Source organism: Moschus berezovskii, chromosome 6, assembly GCF_049115385.1.
Source record: "Moschus berezovskii isolate FMDL1 chromosome 6, NW_MosBer_1.0, whole genome shotgun sequence".
Lineage (NCBI taxonomy): Eukaryota > Metazoa > Chordata > Mammalia > Artiodactyla > Moschidae > Moschus > Moschus berezovskii.
In genome coordinates, this window is record NC_142465.1 from 100469151 (window position 1) to 100493627 (window position 24477).

At 34.3% G+C, this 24477-nt stretch overlaps 1 protein-coding gene and 1 pseudogene across 5 annotated transcripts in view; both read right to left on the reverse strand.

The window, feature by feature from the left end:
• ATF7IP (activating transcription factor 7 interacting protein) overlaps positions 1-24477 on the reverse strand; it is a 121502-nt gene that overhangs the window by 29770 nt on the left and 67255 nt on the right. For all 5 annotated transcript variants that reach the window (XM_055394164.2, XM_055394162.2, XM_055394161.2 and 2 more), the window contains exons 4-9: positions 23547-23692; positions 22053-22190; positions 14740-14805; positions 5693-5766; positions 5062-5150; positions 2313-2951 (exon numbers count right to left, since the gene is read on the reverse strand). In XM_055394164.2, the coding sequence (XP_055250139.2) occupies positions 2313-2951; positions 5062-5150; positions 5693-5766; positions 14740-14805; positions 22053-22190; positions 23547-23692 (1152 nt within the window). The remainder of the gene's footprint in view (positions 1-2312; positions 2952-5061; positions 5151-5692; positions 5767-14739; positions 14806-22052; positions 22191-23546; positions 23693-24477) is intronic.
• On the reverse strand, positions 1701-1799 carry LOC129537359 (U6 spliceosomal RNA; annotated as a pseudogene).

Sequence of the window (24477 nt, forward strand, 5' to 3'; positions counted from 1 at the left end):
TTTAAGTAAAACTACAAATGTATTATCATAAAACTAATAATAATTACTAAAATTACTAATTTTATATACAAAAATAATTAATGACAGTCAAGAAATTAAACAGAAACAGACTAACATTACAACTAATAAAGCTCATTAAGCTAGATAATTTTGGGAAAAACACACCCTTTGGGTCAACAAATGTTCATACAATGTTAACAGGATAATGAAACTGAATTATAATTCTGATGTGTGTGTGTATGTTCAGTCAGGTCCAACTCTTTTCAACCCTATGGACTGCAGTCCACCAGGCTTCTCTGTCCATGTGATTCTCCTAGCAAGAACTGGAGTGGGTTGCCATTTCCTCCTCTAGGGATTTTTCTGACCCTGGGATCAAACCTCTGTCTCCTGCGTTGCCTGCATTGACAGATGCATACTTTACCAATGAGCCACCTGGGAAACTCAAGTATTTAGGGAACTTGCAATCATAACACTAGACAAAGTAATCTTTCAAGTTATTTACTTCTTTTCAGGCTACAGTCTTTCAGGGAAAGTTCTATATTTAGGAATTTACCTTATCTTGTAACCATGATTTAAAAACAATGTCAACTAAGCTCAAAATTTCATAAAGAAGAAAAACGCCAAAATCAATGAAAACCATGTCCGTGATAATCATCTTCCACCTAACATGTTAAAAAGTAGGAATGACTGGAAGAAATGTAACCACCCCCTAAAAAAATCTTGCTATTTCACTGAATTCAATTAAAAATAAGCATCTAAGGAATGTTGTGACAGCAGATAATGCTAATAAATATCTTATTATTTACTGTACCATGCAAATATTTAATTTTAAATACTAATAACTGTATTTGAAATTTCATATTTAATCTTATATCCCAGATGTTAATTGTATGAGGGTGATATTCTGCTTCATTCCAGTATGAATTTTAATCTACCATTCATTTACTCTCAGTAACTCTATGAAACTCTATTTCATGAGAATATATACTCAGAAGACAAGTACTCTACTGAAGACCACATAAGAAATTAAAAAAACAAGCCCTGTATATCTCACTTCTAAAAAATAATTTTGTACTAATTTTTTCTTATATTTCAAGGTCAACTATAACAATAGGACAGCTACTTCACTATATACATGATGTCCAGGTACTCTTTCCTGTCTTTCCAAAAGTAGTGGGGATAAATATAAAATCAGAAATGAAGAATAAGCAAGTTCAAGAATATATATACAATCTATGCTTTCTAAGAACAAGGAAGACAGAGTTCTACCGATTTTAAATTAGGAACAATCAAGTTCTCCTTCTTGCAATACTTCAAAGTATATATAAATATACAAACATAATCATATAAAAACGCCATATGGGAAAACATATAAGAGAAAACAAGAAGCAAGCAAACGTTCTGCAGTAAATTAAAGAGGGAAGACCTAGTATAAAACCATTCAAATTTGGAAGATATGAGCGAAGAATGTACAAAGGATTTTTCCAAATGGGGTAATGGCAGGGGCTTCCCTAGTGTCTCAGATGGTAAAGAATCTGCCTTCAATGCAGGAGACTCAAGTTTGATCTTTGGGATGGAAGATCCCCTGGAAAAGGGAATGGCAACCCACTCCACTATTCTTTTTTTTTTTAATTCATTTATTGTTTAATTGAAGGATAATTGCTTTACAGAATTTTGTTGGTTTCTGCCAAACATGAACAAAAAATATGGAACACTTCACAAATTTGCATGTCATCCTTGTGCAGGGTCATACTAATCATCTCTGCATCATTCTAATTTGAGTATATGCCCAAGTGAGCACCACTCCAGTATTCTTACCTGGAGAATGCCATAGACAGAAGAACCTGGCGGGCTACAGTCCATGGGGTCACAAAGAGTCAGACATGACTGAGTGACTAACACTTTCACTAGAGAAGATGTGTGGTTATTATTTTCCTCTTATTAGCATATATTATGTCACTCAGATACTTTAAAACATACTGTTTTCTATATATTCAGATATATCTGGAAAATGTACTATAAAAGTAATTCACAACGCTTGCTGCAAAGCCAAAATTAAAAATTTGCCCAGGTTAGGAAAACTAGTAAAAGATGAATTATAAATGGTAACTTCTCACTCAAAATAAACTCTCAGATCCCACTTTAACAACATCATTCCTCTTGGGTAACTAAAACAGTCTGTAAAATTCTATTCACTCTGTCTTCTAATAACGTTAGTCAACTATATACACACACACACACACATAAATTCAACTATCTACAGGCTACTAACAAGCTTGCATTTCTATTATTAAATCTACATGTTGACTTACCAATTCTTGTGGTGGTAGTGCTGCTCTGTTCTGCAGGAGATGAAGTACTAAAAGCAGAAATTGGAATTTTCATCTGTATAGGACCTCGATTATTTGATGGACTATAGAGTCCTGATGGGCCTACTGTAGGTAAAGAAGTCCTGGTGGCTTGTACAATAGAGTGTGCTGTTGGAACGGCCTGTACAGCAAGTGTTGTTCCTAACGGTGCAGCACTGGCAGGAGAATTCCTTTGAATACTAGGACTGGGCACAGAAGGAACGTTGTTTGGTTTCGTGGGGTTTGGCAAAGATGGCAAAGACACCGGATTTTTGGTAAGACCACTCACTGTAGGTGGGCTTTGTACAGAAATGAATTCAACGTTGCCTGATGGTTGATTGGTCACTAAAGTCCCTGGATGGCTCTGGAGGAGCTGAGGCTGGGAGGATACAGCAACAGGTACATGTAATATCACTGGTAAAGACTGTAAAGAGATTGTAGGTTGGGGATTTCCACTAGGCACCTGAGTAGAAGCAACTACTGTAGCTGTGTTGGGTGCAGGAAGAACTGACGTGGCTGTCAGAGAACCTGAAGTCACTGGAGGCTGCAATTTAGGTTGACTACTGACAACCGTTGGAGGAGTGACAAGGTTGGTTGAAGATACTACAAAAAAAAGAGAGAGAAGTTTCAGTTTAAATAGCTGTATGTATCAGCTAAAATAATATAATACAAATTTGATGTACTGCAATATATACAGTATTCTCTCATATCTTTTACTTTGATTTAAATCCTTGAATCTTAGATTATTTGCAGAATCATTTCTGCATCTACATGTGGTACATTATGAAAATAGCACATGTTTATTAAGATAGAGGACTGCTATCTCTGTATCAAGAGTCTCCAAAAATTAGCATACTTACTTCAGAGTAACTAGCTGGAAATACAACTAAAAAACAGTGAAGATGAGGCAAAATTGTAAAGACAATTTTGAAAGTACATTAAAAATGCCTTAGAACACTGGCAATATATAAACTCAAATAGATTATCTAGAAAGAGTATCATAAATTCATAATAGGTAAACTTAGTGATGGTATTTTGCCATATGGATAAAGTGAAACCTGTACCTGTAGATCCAATTTTACTGAAATCCCTGGGAGAGGAACTAGTGAGGAGAGGCTACTACCTCTATTAACGTTCTATTGACATTATGTGATATGGAAAATAACATAGGGAAGATGGGAGAAGAATTAAGTAGCTGACAACAAAGAACAGAGTAAATCAAAATGTTGGTACTGGAGTTATAGTCTTTTTATTTTAGCCATTTGTGTTTCTTCTCATTTGAGCAGGTTTAATAAAAATCAATGACCAAGTCTCCTCACTGATTTGTAAAGTCTTTCCAAAATCACAGGCACACATAAAGCATTACTGCAGCATACCAAATAAGGCTGGCTGGCTCAAGGAAAAGTGCTCGGACGACTGGCTGACCTGTAAGCTGAGCTCACAGCCTATTTGATGGAACACCCCTTTTACTTGAAAGACTGGCTTATAAACATACTATGGTTATTCACACTTGGGTATCTGGCAAATTTTTTCTTGAAAATAAACCAAATAAGGCAGAGACTTCAAAGAAAACAACCAACAGTATAGATTGGCAACAATAAAATCTGAGTTTAAAAAAAACAAAAACAACTTGGACCTTGGGAAAATACATCTACCTGCCACCCTGAGAGCATGGTTAGCTTCCCAAATCTTTAAAGGCTCTTCTGAGAATAACTGATAACAAAGTAAATAAATACAATTTTTAAAAAATTATTAATGAAATGTACCCATGTTTGGAATACTTAGAAAACTTGGTGAATATTTTCCAAGTGATCAATGAATGATATTAGTAAAAGACCCATCCAAGTACAAGACAGATAAAAAAATTTAGTGAAAAATTTACAAATGTTTATTGGTGTGATTTCTGATTTCACTTTGCAACTAACCTTTAAGAAACCACTACTTGCTGTGTCAAAGAATAATACCCAGATTCTCTCTAGGCCTTTTCCAACTACATATTTGTATGAGGCTGAATTTTCTCACATAGTTCAACTAAAACAACAAACTGCAACAGACTGAGCGCAGACACAGATATGAGAATCCAGGTGTGTTTGGCTATCTTAATGTTTTAAGTGAAGTATAAAAGAGACATAAAAATTTAATATAATAATACTCTTTTTGCTAATTTTTTTAATTTTGGAAAAGAGTTACTTTTCACCAAAACTTGCTACTCATGGTATGTAATTCTGTTGTTTAATTTGCTAAATCATGCTCAACTCTTCTGTGATCAAAAGGACTGTAGCCCACCAGGCTCCTCTATCCATGGGATTTCCCAGGCAAGAATACTGGACTGTATAATGGTACAAAATATAGGTTTGCAATTATTTTTAAGTGAATTAATAAACATTTAAAAATTGTATGTTTTAATTTCTATCATAATAAGTATCAATTAATATACCACATAAACAAAACTCTATAGATTCTTAATAATTTTTAAGATTATACAGGGATGTCAACACCCAAAAGTTTGAGAATCACTACAGCAGAAATCTGAATTTCTGTATTTTTATGCACATCTGTGATTCTACTTTTTAAACAAAATTTTGCTCTTAGTACTCAATTTTACATAACTGTGTTCAGTTTCTTAGTCCATTTCAAGCTCAAAAGTGTGTAAGAAAAGAGAACAAAAGCCTTAAATTCCTAACAAAATGTATTTCTATGTTAAGAATATTACCTGTATTCATAGGGGTTTGAAAAGATGGCGGTGCACTCTCACTTGTATTTCTTTTGGACTCCAACATCTGTCTCACCGTGTTTGTATTTCTATGAAACATATACACACAAATGGTCACTGGACATGCCATTCTAGGGGATATTTACTTATGCATAGAGAAAGCAGTGGCCCATAGGAAGAAAGGGTAGCTAGACTTGGATATTAATTTAAAGCACTAAACTGGGAGTGAATGCAGTGAAGCAAAGCTGGTATGAAAACACTGGAATGCTGGGGTATAGGGCATTAGGGAAGAGTCTCCCTTTTATATTCCATGTCCTCAATACTTTAACCTGAAAACCAAATATGGGTCCGAATATCTGCACACATTAGTTTTTATACTATTTAGCACAAGTGGTTAAAGAAATCTACAATGACAAAAGAAAGCCTTATAAAAAACTAGCAAAACCAGTATCCATAGGAGAACAATTACAGCAAAGTAAAAAGAAGCAAACATACTTAATTCAGTATACCAAACACTTATCTCTACAAAATACATAGTATCACATTCTAAAATCTTTCTGCACAATAAAGAAAATCAGAATCTTGTTCTCTTAATGAAAAACTTGATAAACAGCCTGTTCACAATTCTCACCTGTAGGGCACACTGTTATTGCTGATGACATCAACTACAGACTTTCCTGGTGATACAGGTGGGTTTGGTGGGTTCTGGGGAGAAAAATACCAACGTAAAATAAAGCCCAATTCACAAGGAATCTTTGTTAATATGTTATCTGTTATTTCTATGCTGCTGCTAAGTCACTTCAGTCATGTCTGACTCTGTGCAACCCCAGAGATGGCAGCCCACCAGGCTCCCCAGTCCCTGAGATTCTCTAGGCAAGAACCCTAGAGTAGGTTGCCATTTCCTTCTCCAACGCATGAAAGTGAAAAGGGAAAGTGAAGTCGCTCAGTCATGTCTGACTCTTTGTGACCCCATAGACTGTAGCCTACCAGGCCCCTCCAACCATGGGATTTTCCAGGCAAGAGTACTGGAGTGGGTAGTCAGTGCCTTCTCCCAGCTTATTATCTAAGAATCATACTATATTTAAGTATAAATACTGTTACCTCATAAGACCCCTTTAGAAATGGCAGAATTGACTGCTTTACTGTGGAAATAGGGCATTTGATGACCAAAACGTGTAAATTAATCATCACTATTCTATGAAACAAGACTTAGGAACCTATGTTTCTTGCCACTTACTACAAATCTGTTGCAAAATTTAAGTCTTTTTGTAGGTGTAAAATAAAAGGATTAGGGAATTAATGGTATTAGATTAGGAGTCTGTGAACTTTATAAAGGGCCAGATAGTAAATATTTTAGGCTTTGCAGCTACTCAGCTCTGCCACTGTAGCACAAAAATTAGCCATAGATGATATGTACGTGAATAAGCATGGTTGTGTTTCAATAAAATTTTATGTATGGACACTGAAATATGAATTTCAAGTTATTTCTATAGTACAGGAGAAAATCTTACTAAGAAAAAAAAATTAAACTGTGGCATTGGCACATATTAAAGTGCTTATACAAATTAGTCTAGTGTCACAACTACTTATCATATGAAAAGTGAATAATTCCTAGACCTCAGTTTTTTATGAGTAAATAAAGAATGTAAAAGTAGTTTAAATGCTAAAAGTGTTCAGTAAGCATTAACAATATGAATCTAAAGAATAACTAGATACTCATTCAATAAACATCTAGTAAACGCCTACTAAATACCTGGCAGATGAAGCACCAGCTTACAAGCAGAAACTCAAGAAACAAGGAAAATATTTGTTTATCCTCAGAAGTAATTGATTACCAATTAAGTGGTACCCTAGGTCACATATCAAAATTATGTTTATAATTTTTGTTTTAAAAAAAAACTACTTGTCACTATGTGACTTATAATTTCATAAAAAGATGCCCTAATTCTAAACTTCAGTACAAACTAAGCCTTTTTCCATCCTCCAAAACAGGGACTATAGAAATAGAGTTGTAACATATATATGTTACATTTACCATTTATTTGGCCCTCTGTTATAATGCCACTATCATCATCTATTTCTTAAATTGAGAAGAATAAGTCCACTCAAGTCTTAATTAAATATAATAAGTAATACATATTAAACAAAAGGTGATAAACAGAATCATACCAAGCAGGTGCCACTAATCCCTCTTCTCAACAACAAATATATTTTGCTACTTTTTATAGCATAAAAGAACAATTTTATCTGTGTAGAGGAGGAAAAAAAGATAAAGAATTAAGATAAACTGCTCTGACACAGAAACAATTGAAATATCTAGAAAAGCAAATGAAAGTAACATTGTAGCATCATTGGGAAAAGTTTTAAAAAAATCTTAGGGGAAAGAAGTGCATCTTCTAATAAGTCTTTAAGTAATCAGTGAAGAATCGATGCTTTTGAACTGTGGTGTTGGAGAAGACTCTTGAGAGTCCCTTATACTGCAAGGAGATCCAACCAGTCCATTCTAAAGGAGATCAATCCTGGGTGTTCATTGGAGGGACTGATGCTAAAGCTGAAACTGCAATACTTTGGCCACCTCATGCGACGAGTTGACTCACTGGAAAAGACTCTGATGCTGGGAAAGGTTGGGGGCGGGAGGAGAAGGGGACGACGGAGAATGAGATGGCTGGATGGCATCACCGACTCTGTGGACATGAGTTTGAGTATACTTCGGGAGTTGGTGATGGACAGGGAGGCCTGGCGTGCTGTGATTCATGGGGTCGCGGAGAGTCGGACACGACTGAGCGACTGAACTGAACTGAACTGAACACTCAAAACACTTAAAATGAAGGTAAACATTTCAGAGGGAAAAAATATAAAAGGAGTATAAGCATAATAAATAAGTATAAATAAGTAAAGTATTGTTTAGTGTCACTGGATGGCGGACCTTAAACACTACAGTGTGGCAACATCAGCAAGATGGCAGAACTGAAAATCCTATAGATTCCTTCCCTTATGAAAACAATGACTTAACAACGTGATCAAATTTCACTTGTAAGAAGTCAAGAAACCTGTTGAGAGATTCAGTTCAGTTCAGTTGAGAGATTACAGCCCCCTAAATGAGAGTAAGCCCCAAAGAGATAAATAGTAGAAGGTAGGAAAGTCTGTTGCACTTAACCACCACATCCCACCTCCTTCCTTACACTGTGTGGTAAAAATAGAAAAAGGAAAAAAAATCCCAACAAGTGTGCTCTCCTTCAGGAAAGAAACAGTGGAATTTGCATTCAACACTCTGACTTTCGGGGGACACCGATCAAGGTACTGGCTTCAGTTTCACCCAATTTGGAAGAAGCAGCACACACTGGGTGTCTTGAGGGGTAGATAAGAAGAAAGGCAAACCTCTTGGCTTGGTACTAAACCAGAAAACTGGCAGTAACAGAGAGAGACAACAGGGGTAACTCCAATATAATGGTTTGCTAAAGCAGCAGCAATTTGAAAGGCAGATACCAAGGAAGTTCCCAAATAGAACCAGACAAAACTCTGCAGATTGGAAATACACACACAAACTCCAAGAAAATGCCATCTCTGAAAAAAGGTTTGAAAGGAGATCAGTTATCTAACTGGGCCAACTAGTAAAGGTCTTTATCTGTACAAAGATATTCCAAAAAGATGGGAAGTGTACTTTTTCATATGCCTAATTTCAACAAAAGAGAAACATACAAAAAAAAAAAGAGAGAAATATAGATCAATCTATGAAATTAATCTCCAGAAACTAACCTTAAATAAACATATCTAGGAACTACCCAACAAAGAATTCAAAATAACTATCATTAAGATGCTCAATGAGACAGAAAAGAACACAGAAAACTAAATGAAATTAGGAAAACAAAGCAAGAAGAAAATTAAACTTCAGAATAGAACCAACAGAAATTCTGGAGCTGAAGACTACAACAACTGAATTGAAACATTTACTAGAAGGGATAAAAACAAAGAAAAGAGAATCAGCAAACCTGAAGATAAATCATTTGAAATTACTGAGTTAAGAGAATCAAACAGAAAAAGTGAATGGAAAAAAGGTAAAGACAGACTAAGAGATTTATTAGACACCATCAAGTTGGCCAATATACAAATATGGGAGAACAAGAATGGAAAGAAAGAAAATAGGCAGAAAGCCTACTTAAGTAAAGGCCAAAACCTTCCCAAAATTAAGAAAGAAAACTGACAAATTCAAGGTGAAAGACTTCCAACTCAAAGAGACCTACACTAAGAAACATTATAGTTAACTGTGAAAAGTCACAAAGACTGTAAAAGTAGCAGGAGAAAAGGGACCCATCACATTTAAGGCTGCTCCCTTAAGATTATCAGTGCTTTTTTTTCAGAAGAAACCTAGCAGGCCACAAGGGAGTGGAATGATACATTCAAGTGCTAAAAGAAAAATACTGCCAAGCAAGAATATCATAACCAACAACACTATCACTGCAAAAATGAAGGCAAAATTAAGATTTCACAGTAAATACAAAGCTGAGTGCATTTCGCACCACTAAATCCACCATACAAGAAATGTTACATGGAGTCCTTCAAGTAGAAATGAAATGACACTAGACTGCAACCTGAAAGCAAAGGAAACTATAAAACCCTCTGGTAAAGTAAATACAAAAATAAATACAGAATACTGCATTACTATAAAGTGGGAACAGAAATCATACTTAATTCTAGTACAGAATTTAAGTATAAAATATAACTGTAAATCTATGTTAATGTACACACAGTACAAAAAGATATAATGTATGATATCATCAAAGTGGTGGGAGGGAAAAAGTGACCTGAATTTATTTCCAGTTTAAAATAGTTGTAAACTTAGAGACGTGCAAATCAAAACTACAATGAGAAATCATCTCACACCAGTCAGAATGGCCATCATTAAAAAATCTATAGTATTATTAAAATGTCCATTCTACCCAAAGTGGTCAACAATTTCAATGCAATCTCAATCAAAATTCCTGCCATTTTTTTTGCAGAAATAGGAAAAGGCATCCTAAAATTCCAATGAAATCTCAAGAAACTCTGAACTACCAAAACAATCTTAGAAAAGAACAAAGTTGAAAGTTTATACGTCCTAATTTTAAAACATGCTACAAAGCTAAAGTAATCCAAACAGTATGGTGCTGGAATACAGACAGACATATAGAAACGTGAAACAGAATACTGACCCCAGAAATAAACTCTTAACGTATACACTCAAATGATGTTCTTCTACAAGGGTGTAAAGGCTACACAAAATGGGGAAAGAACAGTCTTTTGACAAACTGTGTGAAAATTGGATATCCTACTGCAAAAAAATGAAGTCAGACCATTTAATCATATATAAGATTTAATCCAAATGGATTAAAGATCTAAAACGTAAAACCTAAAACTATGAAATTCTTAAGAGAAAACACAAAGGAAAGCTTCATGATAGGGGATTTGGCAATGATTTCTTGGATCAAAGCAAAGGTAACAAAAGCATTAACAAGACAAAGAAGATTACATCAAACTTAAAATCTTCTTCACATGAAAGAAAGCAATCAACAGAGTGAAAAGGACACCTACTTAATGGCAGAGAAAACTACAAATCATGTAACTGGTAAGGTGTTAATATCCAGAACATAAAAAGAACTCCTATATCTTAACAACTAAAAGATAAGTAACCAGATTACGAATGGCCAAAGGACCTGAATAAACATTTCTCCAAAGAAAATATGCAAAATGATCAATAAGCGTGTGAAAAGATGCTCAACATCACTGAGCAGAGAAATGCAAATCAAAACCACAATGAGATAAGGTCTCACATCCATTAGGGTGGACACTATTACAAAAGAGGAAAAAAATAAGTGCTGCCAAAAATATACAGAAATTGGAACCCTTGTGTCATCCTGATGGGAATGGAAATGATGTGATTGCTCAGTTCCTCAGTGTTACTTGTTCAGTCGTGCCCAACTCTTTGCAAGTCATGGACTGCAGGCCACCAGGCTCCTCTGTCCACAGGATTTTCTGGCAAGAATACTGGAGTGATTTGCCATTTCCTTCTCCAGGGGATCTTCCAGACCCAGGGATCGAACTGGGGTCTCCAGCACTGAAGGCAGATTCTTTACCTACTGAGCTAGATGGGAAGCTAAATGCGACTTTAGCAGTGATGTGACTGCAAAAGAAAACTATATGGAGGCTCCTCAAAAAATAACAGAATTACCAAATGACCCAGCAATTTCACTTCTGGGTAGAAATATCCAAAACTTTGACCTCAAAGAAGTATCTGCACACCAATGTCATTGCAGCATTATTCATAAGAGCCAGAAGTTGAAACCAGCCCAAATATCCATCAATAAATAAATGGATAAAGAAAATGTGGTATATACATACAATGGAGTATTAGCTTTAAAAAAGGAAATCCTGTCATATTCAACAATCCAGATGAACCTTGAGAACATAATGCTTGTGAAATAAGATAAAACAAATACTGTATGACTGCACTTATGAGATATCTAGAGAAGTTAAAACCATGGAAACAAAGTAGAATGACCATTTCCAAGGGTTAAAGGGGAGGGGAAATGGTAATTGTTCTATGGAGCTCTTAGTTTTGCAAGATGAAAAATTCCTAGAGATATGTTACACAACAATGTGAATACAGTTAACACTACTAAATTGTAGCATTTCAAATGGTAAATTTTATGTTAAGTTTTTATCACAATTAAAATAAAAAGAATTATTTTTAATAAAAAACTGAAATGCAGGATTTAGATTAAATCTAAAATTTGAGTATCAATTATAAGTCACTGATTTCCATAAATGAGAGAAACATCTTGATATTTCTTTTATAGTAAAAAAAAGATAGGATGAAAGTTAAAGATATCAGTCATAAAGCCCTAAAATAGATTAAATATGAATATGGTCTTAATAGCAAACTGCTTATGAGGATTTTCTTTTCTTTCAGAAATTAACAGAAAATGTTTTAAGACAAATCTGAATAGTCGGGTTTGTTATTAACTGATTAATATCAGAGGACCAAGGAGCAAATCTAAACAGAAGAAAAGAATCTGAAGTGGTATTGCTCGTTTAGTTATTTTGGTAAGGGGGAAAAAGTTCTCAATATTCTTTTATGTGTCTTGTTTATAAAGCCTAGAAAGACAGATGTAAAATTATAGTGGAAACCATAATTAAAGGAAATTAAAACATGGAAGAACAAAATCTTTTGACATTTCTCTAGAAATATCTCTCACAAGAAGAAAACAATAACAAGAATGAGTTAAAAAGATGTCTAAGTTTTGAAATTTAAAACTGGTCTCACAAACTAAAAGAAGTAACACAATTTGAAAGACTGAACACTACTTTAACATTTTCTTCAAGTGCCAAACACACTAATTGTTCAAATTAATCTTTTCCGATCTTTAGGAATTACACAGTATTTGTCCTTCTTTCCATACTTATTGTAGCTCTTCAAGACAAACTTTTCAGGGATTGTAATATTTTCATCTATATATCTTAAGGTCTCTGCCTATCTCCTTTAACTAAACAAGTAAGACCTGGAAAACAGTTCTGATAACAAATGTGATATGCACAAACACGGGAAAAGTACAAGGTGGGCAGCAATACTTAGTTCAGACACAGGTTGAAAAGAAAAAAATGGAAAATCATATTGTAAAAAACAATGGAAAAATTTCAAACCCATATGTTTGGTTCAGGCATAGTAAATAAAGGTTTATACCAATTTTCTAATAGAAGAAATAGTTTTTATAGTGTGACCAAAAAAAACCACCTATTTTTAAAGCTGAGAAACTAGAGTTTAAAATCAGAAAAGTAATTACATCAGTGAAGAAGACCATAATAAAAAAATCTTTGGGTGTGGCCAAATGAGGATTTGATGATTAGCCTGTGCAAACAAACTGTCAGTTGCTCAAGAAAAGATAAATCAGAGATTAAAAATTTAAGTTCAAAGAATATAAAGATGCAGAACAGATTTGTAGCTACCAGAATACAGGAGGTAAGGGTAGGGTAAAAGCAAGGTTGAAACTGTAAAAGAGAAGCAGAAGGGTGTCCCTGTGTGGTAAGGGACTGTATCTAGAACTGTGGTGGCAGGTTACATAAATCTATACATGAGATCAAATTGCAGAGAAACACACAGATATACAGAATCAATTTATGTAAAAACTGAAGGAAACTGATAAAGTCTACAAAACTATCTGACAGAACTGTACTAATTTATTGGTTTTGATAATGTACTATGGGTACAGATTTCACCAATGAGTGAGGCTAAGTGAAGGGTTCATAGGAGTCTGTGTGTATTATTGTAATTTCTTGTGTATCTATCATTTCAAAATAAGTTGTTTTAAAAAGTCAAGTAAAGAAGACATGAAAATGATTTAAGACAGAAATATCTATAGGAATAATGACTACTACTGAAAAAAACTACTATTGGAAATTACTGTGTACCAGGCAATAAAGTTATCAAGACACAAAGAAATATAACTTGCTCAAATGAAAAAAAGGAAAAGAAATTCAACTAAATACTGCAATGTACAATGTTATACTAAAAATCCATATTACAGAATAACTAAGGAAACAACAGAAAGCAAAGCGTAATTACAGACCAGGGTTTGTGCTATGCTACGACACCTGGATTAAACTACATGGAAAAAGAAAGGAAGAGGAGAACTGGGCTACTTGAGGCCGTGTAATACTGAAGTATTTTGCAGGACATAACAGACTAAAGTACTACACTGGCAAGTACAGGCATACCGTGCTTTATTGCACCTCACAGATACTGCATTTTTAAAAAACTGAAGGTTTGTAGCAACATGCGTCAAGCTTGGTACTATTTTTCCAATAGCATTTCTTCACTTCGTGTCTCTTATGTTACATTTAGGTAATTCTTGTAATATTTCAAACTTCTTCATTACTATTATACTGCTATTTGTTTTTGTTTTAGTCACTAAGTTGTGTCTGACTCTCCGTGGTCTGTAGCCTACCAGGCTCCTCTGTTTATGTGATATCCCAGGCAAGAATACTGCAGTGGATTGCCATTTCCTTCTTGACCCAGGGATCATCTTCTGCATTGGTAGGTAGTTTCTTTACCATGTAGCCACTAGGGAGACCCTATTATAGTCTATAGCAATCTGTGACCAAGGATCTCTGATGTTATTGCAATTTTTCTATGTTTTGCATTTTTAAATTAAGGTATGTACATTAAAACATATCTAAATGATTTTTCAGACATAAAACCACTGCTCACTTAATAGACTATAGAATTAACAACATTTATGTATGTATTTTCTTTAATGAAATTTTTTTTTTTTTTACAAATTTGTGGCTTGCTTTATCGCAATAATTGCTTTACTACAATGGTCTGGAACTGAACCCGCAGTATCTCCAAGGTATGACTGAGAGAAACATGGTAAGGCAAATCCCCAAAGCTTAATTTTAAAGATGGATAGAAAATACAATTTCAAGAATGCCTTACATATACATATTACAGGTACTGATGTTCATATGAAAACAGTGAGGATTAGAAAGGGTTAATGACTAGTTCTAGGGCAGAAGTTCCAGAAACAACATGCAAGAAGTACACAGTATGAAAGAAAATTTCAGACTTCTTTCCTCCTAGGTCAGCGCCTCCTAAGATTACCACTTAAAGCTAAATATCAACTATGTAAGAATAGAAATTCTTACTTCTTGTCTTTTCTTAAGATCTTCTTTGGCCGCTCCAAAGCGTTTGGTTAACCTGGCTATCTTGGCCTAAAAAAAGCAAAAACAAGACAGAAATCAAATGGCATTATAGTATTAAAAAGGAACCTTGCATACATAACAAGAAATCTATGGGTAATAGGATCCTCAGAAGACAGTCAACAGCAAAGAAAATAAGACAAGTTGTTGTACAATCCTTGATTTCAAAACCCAAAGTAAACACTCTTAAGTTTTAGAAGACTAGCTTTTTTCCTCCTTGCTCACAAACCAGCATATTTCTGAATATATGTGCTTGCATTTCTTATTATTCAACATAGTTGGAACCACACTTAATTTTCTCACTGAGAATTATATATTAATAGTAAACATATCTATAAATCACAGAACATCCCTAACCAATAGTACATATGAGTCTGGAATTCTCTAGGCCAGAACTCTGCAGTGGGTAGACTTCCCCTTCTTCAGATCTTCGCAACCCAGAAATCAAACCCAGATCTCCTGCACTGCAGGTGGATTCTTGACCAGCTGAGCCACAAGGGAAGCTACATCTACAGTACTCAAATACTTCTTTTCAAAAATTAACCTATTGGCAGATAAATAGCAGCAAGATCTTTTTTGACCCATCTCCTAGAGTAATGAAAAATAAACAAATGGGACTAATAAAACTTAAAAGATTTTGCATAGCAAAGGAAACCATAAATAAGATGAAAAGACAACCTTCAGAATGGGAAAAAATATTCTCAAACGAAGCAATTGAGAAAGGATTAATCTCCAAAATCTAAAAACAGCTTATCCAGCTCAATATCAAAACAAAAAAAATACCAATCAAAAAATGGGCAGAAGACCTAAATAGACATTTCTCAAAAAAAGACATACAGATGGACAAAAAAAACATGAAAAGATGTTCAACATCACCAATTATTAGAGAAATACAAACAATACTACAATGAGATATCACCTCACATTGCTCAGAATGGTCATCAAAAAAAATCTACAGACAACAAACACTGGAGAAGGTGTGGAGAAAAGGAAATCCCTTACACTCTTCATGTGAATGTAAATTGATACAGCCACTGTGGAGAATGGTATGTATGTGCGTGTAAGTCGCTCAGTTGTGTCCAACTCTTTGTGACCACATGGACTATACAGTCCATGGAATTCTCCAGGCCAGAATACTGGAGTGTGTAGCCTTTCCCTTCTCCAGGGGATCTTTCTAAACTAATCCAGGGATTGAACCCAGGTCTCCCTAATTGCAGGCAGATTCTTTACCAGCAGAGCCACAAGGGAAGCCTGGAGAACAGTACGGAAGTTCCTTAAAAAAACTAAAAATAGAACTACCATACGACCCAGCAATCCCACTACTGGGCATATACTTGGAGAAAGCCATAATTCAAAAAGACACATTCACCCCAATGTTCAATGCAGCACTATTTACAACAGTCAGGACATGGAAGCAAACTAAATGTCCACTGATAGAGAAATGGATCAAGAAGATTTGGTACATATATACAACAGAGTATATTACTCAGCCAAAAAATGAATGATATAATGCCATTTGAAGCAACATGGATGGACCTAGAGATTTTCATACTAAGTAAAGTCAGACAGAGGAGGAGAAATATTGTATGACATCTCTTACAAGCAGAATCCAAAAAGAAATAATACAAATCAACATTTACAAAACAGAAACTGACTTACAGACTTAGAGAATGAACTTATGATTGCCAGAGGGAAGGGATATGGGAAAGGCTTAGTCAGGGAGTTTGGGACAGACATGTACATACTGCTATTATTTAAAATGGATAACCAACAAGGTTCTACTGTATAGCACAAGGAACTCTGCTCAGTGTTATGTGACAGCCTGGACGGGAGAAGCGTTTGGGAGAGAATGATAGATGTATATGTATACCTGAGTCCCTCTGCTGTCCACCTGAAACTATCACAACACTCTTAATCAGTTATACTCCAACATAAAATAAAAAGTATTAACAAAAGAAAAGAAATGCCTGAGATGGAAAAAGTTGGGAAAGAAGACACATGGCAGAAGGGGGCTTTAAAAGCTCTCACCCATCTCAGGAAATTGAGAAGACTATCTGAATGTTCAGGACAGAATGCAAGCTCACAAGTGGCCTGAAAAGACCCTAAGCTGTCTGTCACCTCAGACTAGCCTTCAGAATCTATGCAAGCAGGAAGAGAAGAATAAGGCAAGTATGATAAAACAGGTTGTAAACGGCCTAGACTAAGTGTTGAAAGAGTATCCCAATGCAGTTAATCTGCAAAGATTTGGGAGAGTAATCTTTTTACTTTTTTAGGCACCAGGCATTTAAGTGAAGTTGCTCAGTCATGTCTGACTCTGCCACCCCACGGACTGTATCCATGGAATTCTCCAGGCCAGAATACTGGAGTGAGCTGTTCCCTTCTTCAGGGGATCTTCCCAACCCAGGTATGGAACCCAGGTCTCCTGCATTGCAGGTATATTCCTTACCGTCTGAGCATTTAAGTATTTAACTGTCAAAATATCAGCTGACCACTAAGCTAACAAAACATAGATTTCAGTGACCATACACAATAATGAATACATACTTTCCAAAATTTGTTTAGAAAACCCACTAATCAAGCAAACAACAACAAGCAGCAATAGCAAACCCTGGATAGAAGGGGAAAATCTGATTTTCTGAATTGTCACATTGCAATACTCAAAATATCCATTTAAACAGTAACAATGAACAAATTAGGACATATACAAAGAAATAAGAAAGTATGGTTTATTCACAGAAAGAAAAAAAATTAACAGAAATATAGCTCAGGCATAGGACTTACTAGACAAAGACTTTAAATAAATGGTTTTAAATCTATTCAAAGAGCTAAAGGATACCACTGAGAAAGAACTTGGAAAAAAAAAAAAAGAAAGTCTCACCAATAGAGAGAATATGAGTAAAGAGACAGATATTATATATATTTTTTAAAAGTATAAATTCTGCAGCTGAAAGTACAATAAGTGAAATTAGGAAATTCACCAGAGAGATGGGAGGACAATGAAAGAAAAGTTTTGTATACTTTTTTGTATAATAGGTATTAATTCAAGAGGTTAAGTTTAACCCCCAGAGTGATCACTAAGGAAAAAGTAAAAACTTTATAGAAAGAGAAAAATGAAGACAGTCAAAATGGTTCACTAGAAAAAAAAAAATCACAAAAGAAGGCAATAATGTAGGAATTAAGGAACAAAAAATGTGAAAGACAAGTAAAATGGTAGGACTAAGTCTTTCTTTATCAATAACTAATTCAAATGTAAAGAGATGAAAAATTCCTCAATTAAAAGGCAGAGATTGGCAAAGAGGATAATAAATCATGACCCAACTCTATGCTGCCTACAAGACTTCATCAAAATGTAAAATTTCTGTGCATTAAAAGATATTATCAAGAGAGGAAAGTGAAAAGAAAACTTACAGAGTGGGCGAAATAGTCATAAATCATGTACTTTAAAGTGTTCAATATCCAAAATATGTAAAGATAAAAAGGCAAAAACAAAAAATCTAGGAATAAAAATAACTTAAATTTTCTCTAAAGTAGATACACAGATGTTTAATCAACACATGAAAAGATGCTGAACATAAGTAGCCATTAGGAAAACACAAACCAAAATCACAATGAAATACCACTTCATATCCATTAGGATGTTATAATTATTTTTAAAAAACACAGACAAAAAAAAATAAAATAAAATAAAAAATAAAAAAAAATAAATAAAAAACACAGACAGTAACAAGTGTTAACAAGGAAATGGAGAAATGGAACCCTCAACATTGCTGGTGGGAATATAAAACAGGAAACAACTGACTGTTCTACAATCAATTAAACAAAAGAATTAGCATATGATCCACAATTCCATGCCTGGGTATGTGTCCAAAAGATTTGAAAACAAGTATTCAAACAAATACTCGTATACTAATGTTCACAGCAGCATTATTTTCAATATTCAAAAGATGGAAAGAACTCAAATGCTTATCAAATGTTCATCAACTGAAGAATACATAAACAAAATATGTGTATGTGTGTGTGTGGGTATACACAAGTTAACATCTTGAATTAATTCCTATTTATTTTCAACAGTATAGAAACATAAATATTACTTAGTAATAGTGATACATGCTACAACATGTATGAATCTTAAAAACAGTATGCTATGAAAAACAGGCCAGACACAAAGAGTCACGTATTGTATAACTCTATTCATATGAAATATGCAGTACAGGTAACTCAGTAGAGACAGAGAGCAGATTAGTGGTTCCCAAGGGCTAGAGGGAGAAGGAAAAGAGAAGTGACTATTTAACGGGTACAAGGTTTTCTTCTGGATTGATGAAAATGTTCTGGAACTGGATAAAGATGATGGTCATACAACAGTGTGAAGGTACCAAATGACACTGAACTGTAGACTTTAAAGTAATTGCTATCCAAATTTTACTTCCATAAAAATCTAAATATCAGAACAAAAAAAGAGAAGGGAACTAAATTGGGCTGAGTAAAATGTAAATAAATGGCATGGTAAGGACAGATCATAAATGAATGGAAGCTACAATATGAAATCAAATGGCTGAAATAAAAATACTGTGAGCATTAACACTCTGTGGGGGCTTTCCTGGTGGCTCAGTGGTAAAGAATCTGCCTGCCAATACAAGAGGCACAGGTTTGATCCCTGGTCTGGAAAGATACCACATATCGTGGAACAGCTATGCCCGTATACAACAACTACTGAGCCTGTGCTCAAGAGCCTGAGAATCACAACTACTTAGTCCATGAGTTGCAATTACTAAAGCCCGCACACCCTGGAGTCCATGTTCAGTAACAAGAGAAGCCATCACAACTAGAGAGTAGCCTCCACTCGCCTCAACTAAAGAAAAGCCCACACAGCAATGAGGACCCGACACAGCCAACAAATAAACAAAAATCACTTGTTTAAAAAATCTTAAAAAAAAAAAAAAATACTCTGTAGTACAATGAAGCAACTGGTGGGATAGGAAAAGTGCATCAAAAACTAGGAGATCTAAATTACAAATCAGAAAATGAAGACAGGTTTAAACTGGTACCCAACTGAGGAAACTGGACTGCACAGAAGAGAATTAACAAGCAGCATTTTAGAAAGATGAACACAATGCTTGAGAAGGACCAGTAAAGATGTAAAAAGCAGTACCAAAGTGGTTATGTAAAAGACTGATATTATAATCAAGGAACTGGGTGATGATGGCCTTGTAGAAAGTTAAAAGATGTAAAAGACAGACTTTTATAAGAAATTTAAAAGTTTTAATTTGGCAAATCACTGTGTATATGTGAAGTGATACAGAGGAATCAGTTTCCAAGAACTGAAAAATTGTGAATAAAAGGAATAATGGGAAGACCTTCCTTGAAGATTTTTCTAGAAATTCAAGAAACAATGTGCAAACTCCACAACATGACTTATTTGTGGAGAAGATGAATGGTTTGATGTTGGAAAGATTAAAATCCTAAGGCTACAAAGAAATATCCAAGTGCAAACTTTATTAAAAGTTAGAGACAGACCTTAAAAATATGAGAGTTAAAAATCTCAGGTTCTAAAAGCACAAAATCATAGATGTAGCCACGGGACTGATAACAAACCATGAATGAAATTATTCTCTTAAATCTTCCAACATTTTCAGTTCTAATTCAACATTCTAAATAGTACTAGTAAAATAAAATGTAATGATTAGACAACACTATCACTAACTATATAAGGACCCGCTAAAGGTAAGAAACAGGAATAGTATTGTCCTAAATGATGCATTATAAAATAACTACAATGACCTTATTATTAATAAAGTCTCACTTTAAATAAAATTTACGATATGAAATTAAAAAACTGAACTTGTTGGCTGAGATATATAATTCCTAAAATCTAGTCACAGTTACTTGCAATTTGCTTTCAACTGCGCAACTTTATTTTCATGAACCATTTCTCCCTTATTTGTAAATAAGGCTCTATAAGTGGTTTTCAAGTCAGCATCTGAGACAATGCTCATATTTCAGACAACCTACCAAATAGAAACCAAACATTCTCTTATGACAGAATGAATGTACTGATGAAATTTCCCCGCTTCTTAATCTTGGAATAAAATTAATTACTAAAGCATGCTACCATGTGCTCATTTCAACTAATTAGAAGCTCAAGCACTACATGTTAATATATAGATATATTCAATAAAAAATCAAAAGTAGCAATTATTCATAAACATAATCAACAAACTAATGTCTTTAAAAATACAATTCATTGGAGGAAATATATTAATATAAAAAGAGAATCACAGCAAACATTATTTAGTACTTAACAGCATTTTAGATGATGCCAGCCTTTCTTCACTAACAGAAGAAATACTGAAGATGCACTAGTAAGATTATTTCTGAGGCTTGGCATAGGTTGATACATATCTCAAAAGTATGTTGATGTCTGAACGCCAAGTATCAGAACACAAACGTATCTGGAAATAAGTAATTGTAGAGGTAATTACAGTTGACCCTTGAACAACATGGAGTTGAACCACATGGGTCTGATTATACATGGAAATTTTTCTCAATAAATATAGTATTCATATTTTCATTTTACAGATCTTTAAATTGAGTGAGAGTCAGTGTTCAATTAGAGATCACCGTAACTGATATCAAAGGAACTAGGGTTTGAGTTCTGAGTCTATCCAAACTGTTCCAGCTTACTGCCATGGGTGAGTCATTATGAATTTCTTCATTTTCTGAGGCAGGTACCAGTACATAGATTTTCAACTGCAAGCAGTGGGGACAGCACCTCTAACCCCTACACTGTCCAAAAGTCAACTATAGTTAAGATGAGGTCCTACTAGAATAGTGTGGGTCCTAATCCAGAGTGACTAGTATCCCTAGAAAGAGGGGAATTTGGAAGCAGACATACAGACAGACACAGCACTATGTGGAGATGGAGCCAGAAATCACAATGATACTTCCACAAGACAAGAAATGCCCAAGACTGTCCGTAAACTGTAGGAAGCTAGAGGAGACAAATAGAACAATTCTTTCTTACAGCCTGATGGCAGCTTGACCTTGGGCTTTTAGCCTCCAAAACTATGAGACACTACACTTCTGTTTTGGAAGTCACCTAGTTAATGGTATTTCTTTTAACGGCAGCCTGAGCAAACTAATAGAGATTCCTTTTATTCCTAATACTTAGAAGTTAAATATACTTTATTGTCAACCTGGAAAACATATACCAAAAAGTTATGAAAATGATGACACGTGGATATGCAATTTACTGTACAAACCTGTAGTTCAGCAAGAACTGTTTTATGCCTCTTGTTACACTCAATCTTTTCCACTCGTGTTTTCAGTTCTGCCAATGTCTTATCAAATACAGCACACTGCAGTGCGCACAATTTTTCTTCCAGCAACCACTGTACAACCTAAAAATATATATTCCTTTGTTACAAAAAAGGAATTTCAAGCAAGCAGCAAACAGTAAATATTCTGAAGTACTAATAAGACAGTACTAATACATTAGATAGTTTGTTTTTTAAAAAAATACTGGCATCCATAACACAATGATATCTGTTGAAATCCTCTACTTCTGCCTATCTACTGTAACAGAATAAAATGTACTAAAAATAGAAAATTTCCAGAGGGTGAAAAATTTTAAACAATTTGAAATTGAAGTTTAAATATTTTCCTCCCATACCCTCTATTGTGATTTAAGGAAACAAGGTGAAGGAACAGATTTTAATATTTTCTAATCTGTTACAGATGATATTTTTAGGAGACACTAAGAATCTCACTGCACTATGAAATTTACTCATAGTTTTTATACTTATCTCATTATGGACCCATAAGGAGGACACACGGACCACACTTGGGTAACACTTTCCTAGAGGAGTAAACCCTCAGTATACACAGATGTTTTTTAAAATCCTTTCACATAGCTATCTTCATGTTGCTAATAGCTCTAAAAGAAAGACTAAACTGGCATTATTATCACCATACGATAAAAAGATCCGAAAGAAAAAAAGCCACTTTTTTACTGTCTGTTCCCTTCTCTAATGGGGATATTTACACTTTGAGTAGAAGAACATTGGTCTAGATTATTTATAATTTCACCATTAAATCTGTAAGGCTTTGAAAAATTAATTTCACCCAAGTCTCCTATTCTTCTCTTAAAAAAAGATCTGTCAACATTTATGAACACGTTGTGAAAAATATATTAAATACTTCATATTTTCATTATTTCTATCTCTAGTCTAACGCATATAGTGAGAAGTTTCCAATGCCTGTACTTTAAATATTGCTTTTCCCTAGTTCTTCCAGAGCCTTGTTCATACCATTTTTAGTACTAAGCCTAAAATACATAACAAAGATCTTAGAACGCAGGGACTTACAGTCATGAAACCAGCTTATGAAAAAAATTATAACAGTTAAAATGTTAACATATGAGACTCTAATATTCCTACTAGAATGAAATTGAGTGTAGAAGGAAAAAAAAAGCTGAAAACTGATACTCAGTTTTGTATAAAGCAAATAAGAAGTCATAATTTCTCTCCCATTTTGATGATTATTATCGTATCTTTAGAAAAACAAAAACAATTTAGCTTCAAGAGTCACAAGGAATTTTAGAATTAAGGGTAATAAGCCCAACCACTTTCTTCAAGTTATCTGTTTCTGAGAAATCTGAATATGTCAATAAAATACAGAGTAAAGTCAAAAACCTAGAAGAATAAAGATGGTGGTGCCTTTTATTTAACATGGTTTTAACTTATAATTTCGAACACCTTTTGCAGCTTCTGGTTTATATCTCCTTTGGCTGTAATCTTTACTTGAAATTCTGCCTCATATTCCTCTTCCAAATATCGACGGCGTTTGGACTGTATATTGTCCATGTCCTCTGACTTAGAACGTTTTCTTCTAAAGAATTCACCTGATAAGAAAAAGTAGGTGTTTTTATTAAACACCAATCAGATGCTTTTATTATAGATAGACTTTAATGCTTATTTTCCATCCTCAGGAAAATATTATTTCTATCTACAAAACAGCATTCTCAATCATTTGCTTTTGTGATCAGAAAAGTTAGTAGATAGATTTTAGCTTTAAACTTGAAATGATTTTCAATTTGCTAAATAAGAACTTTCTAATGGCTAAATAAGCAAATGGATGAACAACATGAACAAAGATTTTCTTTCCTCAAAATCTTCATATTAAGATGGAAGATGAACTAACAATATGAGATCATCTTAAATTCATTCCTTTTAATACATTCTATACTACACTATGAATTCTGACAAAATACAGCATTCATTCACAAGTCACAGATTTCTCAGCATTCATTTACACATCACATACAACTGTACATAGCTTTAATTATTTATTTTCCCTTAGTAAAATTTTTTCCTCACTAAATTTAGGAAAAATTCTCCCTTAATCATTCAGTTCAGTTCAGTCTCTCAGTCGTGTCCGACTCTCTTAGAAATTTGTTTTAAATACTGACAACACTCATGAGATCATAAGCAAGTTTTATCTGGTTTCTTTTTGAATATGTAAGAAGGAAAATATTAAAATCTCCACACTTATTAAACAAAAATGGCTATATGTAACCATAAATATTCCTCTCTACCTCACCCTATATCCATATCTGTGAGCCTGATTTAAAATCCCATTCTATTCCACAACTCCTCTTGTGTTATAACTTGCACATGCACAGATGGA